Genomic DNA, 17771 nt, shown 5'->3' with positions numbered 1-17771 from the left:
GGGAGATGGAAGACCTAAGAAATAATCCTTAGGAATGACATTGGCATTCACTAGCCGGGTGGTCCTCTGTGACCTTGACAAGAGGAAGGTCAGGAGCTCGGGGTAGATGCCTAATCAGAGTCGGCTCCAAGGCAAGGGAGGCAGAGTGTGAAAGATACCATAGTAGACAGATGTCCCATTGCACAGGACAGAGAGACAAGGTGGAACTCCACTGGGAACCTGGCTTAGGTGAAGGGCATAGAGTGTGAGGGTGCTGAATGGTGTGTGTGTGTGGGGGGGAATGAGGATGCATTTATTTCCAGATGAGCACAAAAATGGGGGAGAACCCTACAATTATTCCTCAAGACAGTGAAAGTTCACCTGTGGGTTTTTTCTCTTTTTAGGTGCCTTCTAGAGGGGAAGTGGGGTGTTGTGAAGTGGGGATGAACACAGGCAGGGTGAGGGAGCGAATGTTGTAACCTCTTGTCATTTCAGCTGAAGAAGATAATGGATGAGAAGTGGTGAGGTGAAGAGAGAGGGGAAGAGTAGAACTGAGGTGGTTCGGTCCGGATAGAAGCAGTAACCACAATGTTGTCCTATGTCACAGAACCACAGAACGCTGGAACAGCAAAGGAAATGTCCCTGTGGTGGTTTGAAAAAGAATCACCTCCCAAGGTTCATATATTTGAATGCTTAGTCAAATATAAGGCACAACTTTGAAAAGGATTAGGGGGTGTGGCTTTTTGGGAGGAAATGTGTTACTAGGAGTTGACTTCGAGTTTTCAAAATCCCCTGTCAGCCCGGTCTCTCCCTCTCTCTCTCTTTCTTCCTCTCCCTCTCCCTCCCTCTCTGCCTATGAATCAGGATGTACCTCTCAGCTACTTCTCTAGCACCCTGCCTGCTTGGCTGGGGCTCCACCATGTTCCCCACCGTGATGATAATGGACCAAGTCTCTGAAACTTTAAGCTAGTCCACAGTTAAATGTTTTCTTTTATGAGAGTTATTTTGGTCATGGTGTTTCTTCATTGCACCCAAAGGTTGCGAGGGCAGTATACCTACTGTAGCAAACACAAGACGTTCCTCAACGAAGCACACATGTGGAGGGACCGACCACCTGTTATTAGCCTCTCTTCCACATGCATGCAAGATGGATCCTCCAGGAACCTGTGGCTCTGTCAGCTCTGTTAGTTTCTGTTCTTCTTTTGTTATAACAAACACACAAGGGAATTCTACAAGAGCTTCGGGATTCTAGAAGATTTAAAGCTGTCAGAAAAGGTAGTCTTAGGAAACAATAAAGTAAATAAAAATCACTATTCTAATGAACTGACAAATAAAAGCAGATGGTATAATGATACACACACACACACACACACACACACACACACACACACCAGCCCAGTCCTAGTTCTCAACAACTCAGTGAACGTCTATCAGAATGGCCATTCTGAAGCCATCGAACTTTGCTTAGGGTTTTGTAATTTTACTATCAATTACATTTTATTCACTTATGTAATTATTATACGACCAATGAAACCACTAATCTATTTAAAAAGAATTAATTAAGGTCTATAATCTTAAAAGTTAAAAATCCTTAGCCGGGCGGTGGTGGCACATGCCTGTAATTCCAGCACTTGGGAGGCAGAGGCAGGTGGATTTCTGAGTTTGAGAGTTCGAGGCCAGCCTGGTCTACAGAGTGAGTTCCAGGACAGCCAGGGCTACACAGAGAAACCCTGTCTCGAAAAACCAAACCCCCCCAAAAAAAAGTTAAAAATCCAAACTAGTATGTCTCCTTATGATAAAAACAGAGCCTTACTTCTAGAGCATGAGCCCCAATATTAATTCCCAGGTACATGTTAACATCAGTGACTGATGCCTACAAAATAAACAAACAAACAAACAAACAAGCAAACACTCTCCCCCAAAACAAACCCTAGTTACTTTCTCAGTGGAGAACTTCTCTATTTCCGTTCAGCACTTGGTTGCTCTGTTACTTCCAAGAACAGAGAAGTTTAAAAGATGGTGGGAACTCTAAAATATTCACAGCCCAGAAACTAGTTAAAACCAGAAAAAGTAGCTGGTGAGGTTGAAAGAGAACTTCCTGGATTGGAGAGACCTGGGTTCCACCTAGTGTGGCAATTTGGAAACACCAGAGAAAACTAGGTTGATAATGGGCTCTGGGCTGAGTTACTTAAACGGTTAACCTCACTTTACACATCTGAAAACAGGATTAGTGAGTCTGCGGGAAGCAAATAGCTCAATGGTGTGAGGTGCTTACTGATAGGTAAATGCTTACCAGACACTCAGAAGATGATGCCAGAGAGGTGGGGAGAGAGAAGGGGGAAAGAAAAAGAAGAGGAAGAGGCTTAAATTACCCCCCAGCATGGGGGAGGGGCTCAGCACATCTCTAGGCAGCTTCTAATTTAATCAGAACCAGCTCCCAGCGCAAACTGCTGACAGCATAGGAGTTGTGCCCAGAGGAAGGGTTTTCAGCAAGCTATGCAACATGTACCTCCTTTTCATAGCTTACTTCTCTTCCCTTCCCTTCCCTTCCCTTCCCTTCCCTTCCCTTCCCTTCCCTTCCCTTCCCTTCCCTTCCCTTCCCTTCCCTTCCCTTCTCCACTCCACTCCTCTTCCCTCCCCTCCCCTCACCTCCCCTCCCTTCCCTTCCCTTCTCCCCTCCCCTCCCCTCCCTTTCCTCTTTCCTTCCCTCCCCCTCCCCTCCCCTTCCTCTTCCCTCCCCTCCCCTTCCTCTTCCCTCCCCTCCCCTCCCCTTCCTCTTCCCTTCCCTCCCCTCCCATCCCTTCCTCTCCCCCCTCCTCTTCCCTTCCTCTCCCCCACTTCCTCTTCCCTTCCCTAACCTCCCCTCCCCTCTTTTTCCTTTCCCATCCACAGTTACATCCCCTTTCCTGCCCTGGCCTCTTCATTCATGACATCTTTACTCTTTGGCCCCTCCTGGAATCTTTCTACCTGCCCCCAACCCCAAGTCCGCCAGTGAGCTTTGAACTCCAGAGTTGGATTTGGTGCCTCTTATTTCTAACCTTCCATGTATCCTTGGAACCTGCTTTTGCCTTGTTATTTGGATTTATTTTACTTTCTCATCCCTGGGAATTGTATCTTAGCTTGCATTTGGTTCTTCTGATAACAGTTTGGCGCAGGCTGATGTTTTAGACTTACATTTCCCAGAGGCCTGTTCTCTCTTATCTAACAAACCCAAGCCATCCATTTAAGACCATTCATGGTCTCCTAAACGTCTTCCCATGGAGAATGAGAAAGTGAATCCTGTCTTTCTGCATCTACTGAGTTAGAATCAATGTTTCTTGACAGAATGCATCTTTGAGCTCCCAAGAAAACTGTTTTATACTCAAGATCTGACATTGAACATTGTCTGAGCCCTCAGACCTGCCTAAACACTGGGTCAAAACAAAAATGTATGCATGTTTATGTACACACACACACACACACAAACACACACACACACACACTGTTACAATACAAAGGACAAAAAACTGGGTATCAGGTGAGTGGCCAGCCCACTGTGCTGCAGATCAGCTCTGTGGTGTCAGGCTCTTAGGAAATCTGTTGATCTCTGAAACTCTAGGTTATAAAAGCAAGGATTGGGCCTGGACCTGGCACACTAGAAAGGCTTACCAACTTGAGGGGTCACACAAGAGCAGTAAACACAATACAAAGTGCAGCTATGGATGGGCACAGCCTGAGAGATACAGCCTGCCCTGCCAGTGAGGGCCAGGGAGGAGGCTCATGGGATTTCAGATCCCCTTATCCTGTGTATTAAGAGTCAGGAATAGTCTGCCATCTGCAGACTGTTCTGTTTTGTTTTGTTGTTTAAGAAGAAAAGTCTCCCAAACTAGAAAATGAGGAGGAATCCGGTTAGATATACTTCTCAGCATCTGCACAGATCCCTGTATTTGGCAGTGACCTAGCTCAGTCCTTGGTCACAGCTAACTCCCTAGGGAGTGAAAGTGAGCTGAAGGCAGAGAAGACCAGCACCATGGAGAAGGCAGGCTCCGCTGAGGCACCAAGGGCCTCTGTTGCTTAGCAACCTGCCCAGAGAAGTCATGGCTCCAGGAGGAAGGCACCACAAGGAGGCTAATGGAGGATGGGTCCTCAGCAGACCCATTTCTCACAAAGCTGAGGCTGTGCTGATGTCTGTGAGGCAGCCTGTAGAGTGAGGAGTGGCTATCTCGGGTTACATGTTCTTATGATGGCAATGCTTTGATAATCACACCCACAGATCAGAGCCTCTGAAGAGCTTCACCTACACAGAGGTGATGGAGAGGAGGTGGGAGTGGGAGGACCGCCTAGGCACTCGCTCAAGGACTGTGGACTTACCGCTTATCCACTTTGCCTCTGGGTCATGGATTTTGAAGTCTTCACTGAAAAGATCCTCCACGGTCACCTTCTTCTTCTGAGATAGACTGGTATCTTCCGCTGGAGAAAGAAAAGACAGAGGGTTAAACAACGGCAGAAGTGAACATGTGTCTCAAGGCTAGTACGAATGATTAGGAGAAACGATATGCTTGTCCAGAATTAAGCTCAACGGTTCCGTGCAGACAAGCAGGCTGCTGGGCATTCAAAGATACAGGAAACATCCTTTAGATATTTAGTTCCCATTTGTGTCACCTGTCCCTGGCTATCTTGAGTTAAGGGTTCGTTCTTATTCATATCAATGGACACTCCCAAATATCTGTATCCAGACTCTCAGGCCAGTACTCCCCCATCTTAACTGAAAACACCTGGGAGAAGCTTAGGTTGTCGTTGAACTCATATCTATCCCAAGAGGACATGCTCAGTTAATGGTTTCTCTTGACAAGGTTTGAAAATCTGCCAGCTTTTATCCTGTTTACAGAGTTCAAAGAACCCTGGATTTTGGCTCTTCCTTATAAGAGGCTATCTCCACTAGAGTCACAAAATCCATTTATCTGCTTCTGAAAGATGTTCAAGGTTCTCCAGGAGGCCTGAGTGAACACATGGGATACTCAAAGCTAGACTGTCCAAGCTACCTCTCTTGTTTTGTGTGAATAAGACGTGGTACCTTAAATAGAAGTACCAAATTCTCTGTCAACCTGGAATGCTTGTGTCCTTCCCTGTCCTTTTAACTGGAAAATGCCAAATTCACGAGATACCTTTAAAGACTTGGATCTTCACTTCATCAGCTATGATGTGGGGTGAGCTCAGCTAAGTAGCTGTGTGTGCATTCTGTATGAGGTGGCATTGATTTTTGTGGGTGTTTTGGTTTTTTTTTTTTTCAGGGGTGCAGAGGATTGAACCTAAGGCCTTACGTGTGACAACCAAGCAATCTGCCTCAGATCATTGTCTTCTGCATCTGGTATTTGGTTGTTAAGTTTGTGCCTCTTGCCAATTTCCAGCTATTGAGCCATCTTGGGGCCATCATTGTGCCCATTCTCTGTAGCTCCATTTGCTTGTCTTAATTTTATATTTCCAAATGTATAGCGTGTCTGACCAAAGCAAGGAACTCTGTGGGAATTGCATATGGAACAAAGAGTGATCTCAGATTGTAAGAGTAAAAATTAAAACAGCTCAGCAGAGACCACAAACAACTTGGCAAAGACCGCAGGACGGCTTGCTGAGCTTGCTGAGAATAGCCATAATAAAAATATCAAGCCCCTCTAGGGACGAGGTGACCAGAAATGTAGAAACAACCAAAGGCATATCTTGACCAGTCTAAACATGCCCAAGTGAGTAATGGGCCACCTGATGTTTATCCTAGAAGGTCTGAGGCTTCATGGTCAAAAATAGTGGGCCATCCAGCCTGTCAAAATGATTGCTTACTCAAAGTGCTGATGTTTGAAATATCCAATCATATGTAACCGCGCCAGAATTTCCCGCGTTTCCCTTCCCCCTTGTGCCTCCCCCTATAAAAGTTCTAAACTTCCTGGGGTCTTCATAGAAATTCTCTCCCCTGCGTGGGATGAGTTTTGATCCAACGGCCCTTGTTAGTAAACTGCCTTTTGCTATTTTGCATCAAGTCAGTCTCTCGTGTCTCCTTGGGTGCGCGCTGATCACCCAAGGGGGTGATCCTCTTCCTGGGTTGGGGGGTCCTCTTCCTGGGTCCTTACAAGATCAAAGCCTCCAGCACTTTTAGTGTCTCAGCTCATAGGTTCTACTGATCACCTTGTGATCCTGCCTTCTGGCTTCTCTGATGTTACATATTACAGACATCACTGGAGAAGCCATGTGTTCCTGCGTGGACCACACAGACCGCCTTATCAACTCCCTTTCCCCTGTTATACCAACAAGGGGCTCTAGTTTAACTGGACCATTTCTGAAATGCATTGAAACTTGTGGATGAACTGGTTTCCTGAACACTAAGTGAGATTACTTTGAATAAAATTCTTGAAAATTGCAAAGAGACTCAATCAAAGATGTCCTTATCGTGAGACATGATCAGTGATCGCAGAAAAGGACAGTGGGACATATACATATCCAAGGGCATCACATTTTTATATAAAGTGAAATAAGTAAGCTTAAAAATCTCTTATTTGTTTTAAACATTTTTAAATAAACATACAGAAGATGTGTAGAGAGGTAGTATGTAGTAGAAATTACCCTACCTGTGAATGTATGAGTATGTAAGTATGTGTGTGTGAGTGTGTGAGAGTGTGAGTGTATAGGTGTGTGAGCTTATAGGTATTATGTGAATGTATGTGTGCTTGTGTGTTTGTGTGTGTGTGTTCCATTTAGGCAGGAAACTTGACTTTGTCTATGAGCAGCCCTAGCTTCTGTAGCTGCTCTCTGCTGTCTTTGGGCCCTAGTGTGGCTATTATACAATCCACTCATTTATAGTTCGATTCATTCCTATGACTTCTGAGGTGATGATAGACACGATCACCTCATTCATGTGTCCACAGGCATGGTAAGCCCAACTGCAGGGGACTCACAGAGTCATGGGAGCTAAAGTTAAACAAGCAACCAGAACACAACAGTAAGAGTGCAGTAGTCTCAAGATGGCCAGGTTATCCCCATGGGCAGCAGGAATAAGACTGAAGAAGGAATTCTGAGAAGGCTTTCCTAAGGTAGAAACAGTTTAGCCCAGATACAAGCAATAAAAGAACATGCATGCTAGGAAGGGCTACAAGCAAGAACTGCCAGTGGCTTTGGTGTTTTGAGGACATGGTTTATTGGCAAAGGAGACAGCATGTGCAGGAAACAGCTCTAGATGAAGGCAGATGGATTATCCCATTATGCTTAGATTCTCTGTAAGACGATGCTCCCTGGTGGGTCTGCTTTTCAAATCTGGTGCAAGAGTCCGTTGTACAGTCCAAGAATGAGTGAGTCTTCACATCAGAAATGACAATTATGTCATTTAACACCACCTCTTTCTTGTCCCTCATGCTCCAGCTTCTGAAGCTCTACCTGGGCCCTCAGGCAGCCTCCACAGTCTTCCGGGTGTTTGTCTTTGAGCACCTCTGCCTGATTCCTTCAGTCCTGTCTCTCTGATTTAGTTGTTTTTCAGTGTGCCTGATGGCCTCTCACACGGCTTTCAGACACATTAAGACTAAGGTCTTAAATGGATATCGAGTATATTTTTATCTCTAAAATTCCTGAGTGGCTTTTCTGAGATGAGAGTCTCCCCTGTCTTCTTTAATCACATCTATAGTTCTTTTAGTTCTCATCACCCTAGGACATGCTAAGATCGGCATGTACTCTAAGGTGTCTCAGCCCCTCCTGGTCATTTTGGGTAGAGACAGTCTTTCCCTAGATGTTTCTTTCAGACTGGATCATCATGGCCACACCATCTGTTCTACCAGCAGTTAGCACTGAACCCATCACTATCTTTGAGTGCTTATTCTGTATGAGTTTGAATTATTTTCCATTTTCTAAGAGAGGGTCAGCAGTGACTTCATGTTCTCAGGGCCCTCACACATTGTTGATGCCCAGTCAATCTCTTCAGAATGAAGAGAGCTGTCTTTCTCCAACCCTCCCCACTGCTTTTGCTTTCTTCGTTCCAACAAGTCTCAGTGTTGTGTAGAGTATTGTCTATGGCTACGTCCACAGTTCATAAAAGTCCCACAAATGGTAACTTACCCTAAAAGTTCATGTCTTCAAAGTCACCTATGGAAACTAGCAGCACTGCGCTTTTTATTGAAACATTTGTTTAAAGCCTTCAGTTTTCTTATACATAGCCATAAAACAAGAAATTCTCATTTATTGTTCATATAGCTTCTGAATTCAATCCATCAAAAAGTATCCAATCCCTCTTCAGACCCTTCAACATAGTCTGGGAGCTGGATTTAATGACAGGTAGGAGAAATAGATTATCATGGTGAGTTTTGTTAATTCATTACTTTTCTACTGATTTTTTAAATTTATATATATTCTTGGCAACAGTAAGTGTTAATAAAGTCATCTGATGGTTACTCTTGATTGCCATACTGATAGAATTTAGAATCACTGTGGAAACAAGCCCCTGGAAATGTCTGGGAGTTTCTAGATTAGGTTAATTAGTTCTTCATGTGGGTGACAGTACCAGGGGCTGTGGTCCTGGCCTGATTATAAAGAAGACTGTGAGCCCCAGTGTTCATCTCTCTCTGATTCCTGAACAGCTGCCTCATGCTTCTGTCCCATGCCTCCACAACCATGTCTTTCTCAAGTTGGTTTTGTCATGTGTTCTGTAGCAGCAAGGAGAGAAGTAAATACTACAGGTGGTCATAGCTTGTATACTTACCTAAATGTAAGGCCTCAGCCAACGTGTGTCTAACTGATCCATCAAAACCAAATGAACCAACTGAACTTTCCTCAGGACAGTGCATACAGCAGCATGACCCAGGTATGCAGGGCTCCCTACAGAGAAGGGCTGGGTGGTCAGCTCTTCCGCAGGAGTAACAAGGGTAGACTCACTAGCTCCAGACCTCTGTGCCATACAGACCTCTGTGCATACAGTGTGCTCCACATATACCCAGAGAGGACCTTTGGCTGTAGAAGCATCATGTTTTACTGAAAGTACATTTTAATTCAGAATTCTGCTGGCTCTGTTGATTATCCTCCATTTAATTGCCATCTCTGTTAACTTAATTCAGATTGTACATGAAACTAATATCTATTGAGTACATATCAGGGGGAACAAAAACGAAAAGTCAGCGCTGGAAACACTTTGTCTCTTCCTCTCCTTTCAAATTTAGGAAAAATATCACATTCAGCTGAACATATTTCTATTTTTTGCTCAATGGCAAAGATGAACAAGAACCAAACATCCCAGCCAAAATGAGTGCGCTAAAGGCCAAGGAAGAAGCCCAGGACTATTTCTGTGGCAGTGATGGGAAGAATGGAATGGGAAGCATGTGCAGTTGGGCTCATCTCTCAGCCTGACTGTACAGTTCTCTCTAGCTATGACTTCTTCCAAGCTTGCAAAGTAGGCATGGGCATCCATGTCACCTTGAAATAGGCATTCTCCTGGGAGTATAGCAAAGTACCATAGCCTAGTGCTGGTGGTGGTAGTGGTGGTGGTGGTGGTGGTGGTGGTAGGGGTAGAATATTATTTTCTCACAATATTGGGGGCAGAGGTTGTCTCACTGGGCTGCATTAGCCAAGAGGGTTGCATCCTTAGAGCTCTGAAGAAACATCTGCTCTGGTCTTCAGCTTCCTACCAGAGGTTTTGGACCCAATGAAGCATCATGCCAACCCTTGCATCCTGAGGACATGGATGTCTCCTTTTCTGTCTCTGTCAACTCTGTTTGTCCATGTGCTCAGAATCTGTGAACTACCCCAGGGTAACCCTATCTTGAGAGGTTTGAATGTGAAGATCTTTGTGAAGATGGTCCACCACATGCGTCCTTTCAGATCTTCCATTTGCAACTAGCTAGGACTTTAGGAGTTCCTCTGCATGTATAGTAATCTACTGAATTGAGAAGGATATGAGAAAACTGGGCACGTTGTCTGCAGACATTGCTTAGAGGCTAAGAGTACTTGGTGGCTCACAATCACCTGTAACTTCAACTCCAGGGGAATCTGATGCCCTCTCCCTATCTCTGCAGGTTCTGCATGCACATGGTGTATATACATGCACTCAGGCACACACACATCCACATAAAATAAATATATTTAAAGAAAAAGAACCTGTCTATATATGATGAGTTAACAAACCTAGTGATTTTTATAGGTTTTCTTCAGAGAGTCCCAGCGCTCATGGATGTGAATCCATGATATATATGAGAAAGTTCAAGCACAGAAGCAACAGCTGATGAGTTCAATGGGATTTAAGGCAATGGCTCCATTTCTAAAGAAGGCAGTGCCCATTCCAGCCTGAGCCCCCTCTGGCCCCTGACCTGCCTGGCTCATTGTGGTCCATTGCTCTTCAGTTCTCTGACCCTAGACCTAGACTCCTGAATACTTGCCTTGGTGACTGTTCACTAAACCACCACTCAGTATACCAGCCAGTGTCTTGGAGAGCATTGTCCTGGATGTATGTCACATTAGTTTATAATTTTCCAATATCCTTTCTTGATGACAGACTCCAGAGAAAAGAGGGAACACAATAGCTAGATTTACTCCTTTGGGGATTATGTGTCTTTAAAATAGGAGCATAACGGAGAAAGGCCTGAAAAGCCTTTACAAATAAACACACATTGTATTTGCCTTGGCTCGTGGTCTTAATGCACACATGAGTAACAAGAGTGTGTTGTCATCTTTAAGGAAAATGAGCCTTTAGTGCAAGCTCTACCAGACAATCTGTCTAGAGTTAATGAAGGGAAGTCAAAGATGCTCCCAATGACCCACTGCTCAGTCAGTCTGAGTCTGCAACTCACAGTAAGGTAAATAGCTGTATAAACCAATCCTTCCATTGGAACTCCTCCAGGTCTGTTTCAACTGCAAATTCAGATTTAAGGTTAGTACATCACAGTCCTTGGGTAGATCAAATCTAGAGCTTTCCCTTCTATAGTTGACCTGGAGTGCTACCTCCCAGGAAGCCTGACTCTTCTCTTCTCAATCCATAGACCCATATTCCCAGAAACTATCACAGCCATAATTTCTAGGAGACACAGTTTCACCAAATGATCTGCTTTCTGTCTAGCCCTAGGGACATTTCTTCAGTGACAGGGAAGGTAAGTGTCCTTCCTCAGTTTCCTGTGTGGTCACATATCATGTGAGGCTGCTCTAGCCCCTCAGTCAATGAGCTGAGAATGACAGTAGACATGGGTGGAGACAAGCTGGCTGTGGCTGACCATAGCCACTAAAACAGACAAGGACTTGCTTTGTGGAGCAATACAGATACCTTCAAATCAGACAAGCTTAGTACCTATCCTGGTACTGCACACATACGTATTTTTGTTAATGGATCTCTGTAACAGCAGATTGTTGGGGGACCTGGATGATTAAAGGCTTTCCCTGAGGCCTCGATGTATGGATAAGAATACAGTTCCTTCTGTAAAATCAGGAATATGGTTGGCAGAGCAAGTAACGGCCAAGGGCTGGGATGATGGGAGAGCTGCACCACTGGATCCTGGAAAACCAATTCTTCCTCACTGAAGGGCAGTGGTTATGTGTGTCAAGGCTGCTGAGTCCTGTCTGCGATGCTCTTGGAATGAATGCCCTGTGTTCCCATTGTACATTTGTTTGATTAGCCTCCTGCTGACTGTCCCATTGTGTAATACTGCTGACTCATTCCATTCCTCCTAAAATCTGTATATAATATGCTATAAGTACAGCATCTTAATAAACTTGTTTGGCATAAGGTGGAGCGAGTGCAAGACCTCCTAATCCTAAACTCTAGTGTCTACTCTACTTTTTGATCCTCTCCCTCAGTAACCTGTTACTGAAGAACTACCTGCTAGTTCAGGTTAGCAGATGGTCCTGAAAGGACAAAATGAACCCCATTTGTCTCCATTTAAGGACCAGGCCTAATTTAGAAAAGAAGGCCATAGACATCACCTCCAGGAAGAGACCATAAATCCAAGGAACTATGCCATACGGTATCACTTCCAGGAACAGACCACAAAATCCAGAACAAGATCATAAAACCCCCTCCCAAAGAACAGCCTGGAGATAACCACAAGAATGGGAAAATAGCTTATCCAGGATGGATCATCTGTACTGGGCAGTCTTATCCCATCCTACAGTTAAATGTTCATGATTTAGGAATGCAAACCACTGACCACCTGGCACAACCCAGTCAGAAGCTGACCCCTGGGACCTTTCCAACACACATCAATGAAATTTTAGATTACCTAACCCTGTCTCTAAATATAGAAAAACTACCATAGCAGTCGATTAAAATTATACTAAGGTCACCGCTTTGGCCCCTGCCAGTCACATTAGAGATTACCTAATCCCTCTAAAGAGTTCCACCTGGCTCCCTATAAGAAGTTCTATGTGCCTTTGTCTGGGGTCACCATTTTGAAGAATGGTTGACCCCCACATGCTAGATGTTTCTACAGAATAAACACTTTGTCTTTGCATACTAAGTCTTGGGTCAGACCCCTACAGTCCACAGACATTCAGATATACCCAGGGTGTGTTCATGTTTACCCTTCTTTTTCCTCCCCAGGGACAGGATGACATAAAGAATTTGTCAGCTTCTAGAAATGGTTGTGATGTAGACCTCTGTAGAGACAGTGGGAGAAATCAGCATCCAATCTCAAAACTCAGGCCTGGGCTCCATGTCTCTCCCTCCCTGTCACAACAGGCTCCCTTCATCAGACCTTACACCAAACTGAACATTCACTAAGGCCCTCCTTGTTTTCCAAGCTAGGCTATCACCAAGTAATATGCATGCTAGTAATATTCCCAGTGGCCTCCTGGGCTTCCTCTTATCTCCAGTGGGTCCATCTTTTCTCAGTGGTAAAGTTCAGAATGTAATCTCTTAGCCAAGTGAGTTGGTCACAGGTACTGCACTTAAATAAAATTGTGGAGACATTCCAAAATAAGCAATCTGCATATCACGTTTATGCTACCGTATACTAGTTGCTCTTTACTCCTGAAAACTTGAGCACAGCCTGGCCTTGAAGCCAGTCTTCCTTCAGCGTAACCCTCAGAGTCAGTGGCTTTCTCCTTATACTTCTCTGAAGTATTTAATGTAGTGCTTTTTACTGCCCAGCTCTGGTCAGAATCCCATTCAAGGCAAAGTCTGGAACATTCTAACACAACATCCATCAGGTCTACAGACCCCTTATGGTGCAGTTCATTGTAATCAGTCTCGTCGGAACGCAGCAATGCAGCTGCTCTGGCTGGCACACACTAGGCATGTGTGACCTATTATAGGTGAACAGTTACTGTAGTTAATAGCAAAAAACCAAAAAGGTAACTTTGAATCTATTATTCAGAAGAGAAATTTAGAAAAGAACATGGCCTAGCAAGGGAGAAATATATGACAACCAGAAAGGCCATGTTCCCTTCAAGACCCCTCAGAGAGACATGGATAGTGAGTAATAGTAGGTTATCAGCCTGTACTAAAGAGCAAGGTATCTTGTCTGTCAGAATCATTGAGAGAACCTTCCAGAACACCACAGCCCCAGAGCACATCCTCCTACCAGATCCTGCTTTCCAAGTTGGAGCTGGGTTGTGAGAATAGGGAATGGTCGAAAAGCAAATGAGTCCAGAACTGAGTGTGGGTATGAAAATGTTCTAGACTCTGAGTTTCCAGAACACAAGGTCAGAATTCATGAGTGCTTAAAAACACTCACTTTAGAAGTTTTCCTTATCAAGATGAAGGCAATGTTGGGATGGGGCATGGGCAATGCCATAAGGCTGTGCCCAAGACTGCATGCATATGTCCTCAATGTATGGCCACTCTTATGAAGACTTTGCACTGTAACCTCCTTCCCTACTGTGCCTGGGCTCAGCCCCACTATTGTCTCTGGGTTTAGTTTTGCTTACTGATAGCAATGCTTGGGACACCTTCCTTTCTTGCTTTTAGATCAAAGGAGAACACACATAACTGCATTTTCTACATTTGCTTAGTGCTTAGCACAACAGTTTCAACTCCTAATGAGACTGTTAAGGTTGGAAGTAGAGGAAAATTAGCTCTTTGGGTGCTTCGGAAGATGGTAAGATATCTGAGGGGATCTGGAGACACTCCAGGGCCGTACAGGCAGAACACCTGACACAATTTTGATTGTCAAAACAAAAGCTTCTACTTTGCTCCAGGAAAGGAAACACAGAAAGACCAAGCCAAGAGGGTACTATAGCACAGCTCATTGGGTAAGCATTCAGCCTTTGTGGTCCTCTGAAGCCCAGGACACATAGTTCCCCAATAGCTCAACCTGTAGAAAGAGATACCACCAATGGGTGTCTCCAGAAGCAACAGGTAGACAAGACTCAGCTATATACTTATTCCAAAGGAAGAGTAAAGGAAGCTGCCCCTTTCAAAGCCTCCTTGAAATCCAGAGACTCACCCGAGGCACCAGCTGCCTTCTACAGTCTCCTGCTCTGAGAGCTGGTGTCATCATTGGACAGAATCTTTGCAGCAACAGTGTTATCTAGTGGGGCAGAGAGGGCAGCCATGGGGTTGTTTTTATGGAATGGAAGTGATTTCAAGTTCCATCAGGGTTAGCTGGTAAGAAGGTTCCAGGGGCCATTTCTAAAGCCTGGGGATATTCATTTCCCCATGTACCATGGCCCTGTTGGTACTAGCCATCTCCACCCACCACATTCCACTCCTGAATAATGCTCACAAGGATCTTTGATTCTGGGGGAGATGGACTTCAGGCAGAAGAATCTCTGAAAATTATCACCCCATTCTAAGTCCCAAGGAAGTGTGACATGACCAGTGTGACATGACCACAGAACCAAAACTGTAAAGGGTAGTAGTTATTTTTTTTTTCAAATCACAGCTAAGGGAAAAGCAAAGAAAAGACAAACCCATGCTCCCTGGATCCAGAGGGAGCCCTAGTTCTCTTCTTGCAATTAAGCCTCTGCAGTTGTTCTGGTCCCTGCTCATCCACCCAGAAGCAGCACTCAGAAAACAAGAGGTCATATAACATGTTTTCTTTTAATAAGTATCCATCATTTTTAATTGAGAGTTCTAACTCTTGAGGAAGTAGACTTGACCAAACTGTAGGAGACAGGAGGAAACCCCTTTGCTCCCAGAGCCTGCTTTCAGTAAGCTTCCAAAGCACATTGTAGTTTACTATGGTGACCTGACTGAGAATGGAGGCATAGGCTGATGTATGAACACATTGTCTCTGCTTGGTGGCTCTGTTTGGGAAGGTTTAGGAGGTGTGGCCTTGTTGGAGAGATATGTCAGTAGGGGTGGGCTTTGAGATCTAAAAGACTCTTGTCACTTCTTCTTTGGTCTCTCTGCTTTGTGCTGTGGTTAGAGATATCTGTTTCTCAGCATTCTTCTCTCCCACCGTGCCTGCTGCCTCTGTCCTGACATCATGAGCACCAACCCTCTGCAACCATAAGCCAAAATAAACATTCTTCTATAAGTTGCCTCGGACATGGTGTTTTATCACATCAAGAGGAAAGTAACTAACTTTACCACCACAGAGTCTGTTTGGAATTCTTATAACAACATGGGGGAGTCAAAACAATATTAAGAGCAAGCATTGAGACAGCATAGACTTAGTAGTTTTAAAAGACCATAAAATTACAGTTGTTAATATGCTGTGGTATGGGTACATCTGGAGACACATAGACCAGTGGATTAGAACAGAGAGTTCTGAACTAAGTCCACACAGTCATAAAGGAGCTATCACTACATCATGGGGATGGGATATTCAACAAACACGGTTGATATAGCTGCATGCTCACACACCAGGGAATGAAGTAAGTTTCTTACTTTACATAACTATATAAAGCATTTAAATATAAAATTTAAAACTGTTAAAATTCTTAGGACAACATGAATAAACCTTTGTGATCTTAGACTAAAAACATTTCTTTAGCTATGACTCCTAACATATTAATCACCAAAGAGGAATTATGTTTTTGTCAAAATTAAAGCCTTTTGTGTACTAACAGATCCTATCAAAGGGCATGGAACATTTGATCAGTGGTTAAGAGTCTGTGCTACTCTCCCAGAGATCTGCACTGTGGTTCCCAGCACCTCTTCTGGACTCTGAAGTCACCTACACATACAAGCCCAAACCTACACAGAAATAAAATAAAATTAAATTATAATTAAAAATAAAATAAAATTAAAACAAAAATAAAATTAAATTATAATTAAAAATAAAATTTAGAAAAAAGATACAACCAACTCAGCAAGGACCTATGACATAGCTTGTCTGGTAAAGGCATCTATTCTGAAGCTTGGTAACCTGTTTGTTTACTGGGACACAGCATAGAACAGCTCTCCCACACAGTGGACTTGGACCTCTGCTCATAGTCAATGGCATTGATACATTTTGGGAGCTTATGTGATCTGTAGGTTCGTGTGTTATTCTGTTACTACAGATACATCTCAGTGACTTCTGTATGCTAACCTATATCCCTGAATTAGGATAAATCCCACTTTTCCATGGTATGTAATATATCATAAAGACTCTATCATCTATCTATCTATCTATCTATCTATCTATCTATCTATCTATCTATCTATCTATCTAACTGTCCGTCTGCCTGTCTGTCTATCACTTATAGATTTACATATTTATTTAGTTATATGTGTTTGTGTCCCTGTGTGTGTGGACCCACAAGTGTAAATGCCCACAGAGTCTAGAAGAGGGCATCAGAGCTCTGGTAGCTGGAGTTACAAGTGGTTGTTTGTCACCTAATGTGGGTGCTGAGAGCTAAACTTGGATCATCTGTGCTCTTAACAGCAAAGCTGTTTGTCCAGCCTCCATAACACCTTTGTGTTACTGCGTTGAGTTCACTACTAGCTTTTTGTGCATCTCTCCTCACAAGAAACACTAGTCTGTGGTTCTTATCTTTCCCGGGTAGTGTCTACCACCTGTTAATAAAGGTATCAGTTCTATTTCACTTTCATTGCTGTCTAATGGTGTAACCTCTTACCTGCGTTTTGTACCGATCTTTCCGCTGCACTGTGCTATCTGCTTACTTTTCCACCTTGAAGTCTAACACATCTGTGGTCAGCCTATGGGGGCCTGCAAGCTGCAGTGTGGCTCATCTCATGCCCCACTTCTGTCTCAGCCACCCACAGGCAACACAGAGGAACTAAGTAGGCACTGCTGTGGATGCTGGTATGTCTTTCTTACCTGAAAGAATTTTGCCTCTGGCCCTATCAGTATTTAATTCTGTCACTGTTACCTAATAAGTAATTTGCTTTTGGTGCATAGCCATCATGTGTTGCTTGAACGTTTTCTTAATTCACCATTGCTGTAATGCCCGAGAATACGGTGGGATATATTAAAGTATTTCTAATGCCATTACTTTAATTTCAGATGAATAAATGTCAGTAAATTTTGATCTATGCCATTCCAATCTAGTCAAACACTATACAATAATTTAAAGTATGTAAGACAGATTTGTTTTCATTGAAAACAGACCATCTCCTATAACAGTATAATGAAAATCAGAACCTGGTAAGAATAAACTGTGCAGTCAACAGGTGCTTAGAAACTATCCCATAGTAAAACCGCTCATTCTAATATGTCAGTAACTGGTTCTGAGAAGCATTCATACCTGGGGTCAACAGGATGACTGAGGTGACAATCAGAGAGCAGATGACAAGAATGACGAGCAGTGCAATGGCGATTCCTTTCCAGTTTCTCTGTGGAGGATTGCTCCCCACCAGCTCCTGAAACAACCACAGGAAGAGAAAACCCAGTGAGCACCACAAGGAGACTGGCCAAATAAATCAATAGCTGCCATTTTGTTCAGGACACAGGACTATGGCAGAAGCCTCTTCCAAC

The 17771-nt window shown here is 43.8% G+C and overlaps 1 protein-coding gene across 1 annotated transcript in view; it reads right to left on the bottom strand.

Annotated features, from left to right (window-relative positions):
* The window catches only part of Dpp6 (dipeptidyl peptidase like 6), a 613823-nt gene that overhangs the window by 290794 nt on the left and 305258 nt on the right, over positions 1-17771 (bottom strand). The window contains exons 2-3 of the mRNA XM_028774777.1: positions 17542-17656; positions 4330-4428 (exon numbers count right to left, since the gene is read on the bottom strand). Of these exons, the coding sequence (XP_028630610.1) occupies positions 4330-4428; positions 17542-17656 (214 nt within the window). The remainder of the gene's footprint in view (positions 1-4329; positions 4429-17541; positions 17657-17771) is intronic.

This window comes from Grammomys surdaster, unplaced genomic scaffold (assembly GCF_004785775.1).
Source record: "Grammomys surdaster isolate TR1022 unplaced genomic scaffold, NIH_TR_1.0 242, whole genome shotgun sequence".
Lineage (NCBI taxonomy): Eukaryota > Metazoa > Chordata > Mammalia > Rodentia > Muridae > Grammomys > Grammomys surdaster.
Note: the sequence above shows the minus strand (reverse complement) of the source record. Positions and strands in the feature narration are given on the sequence as shown.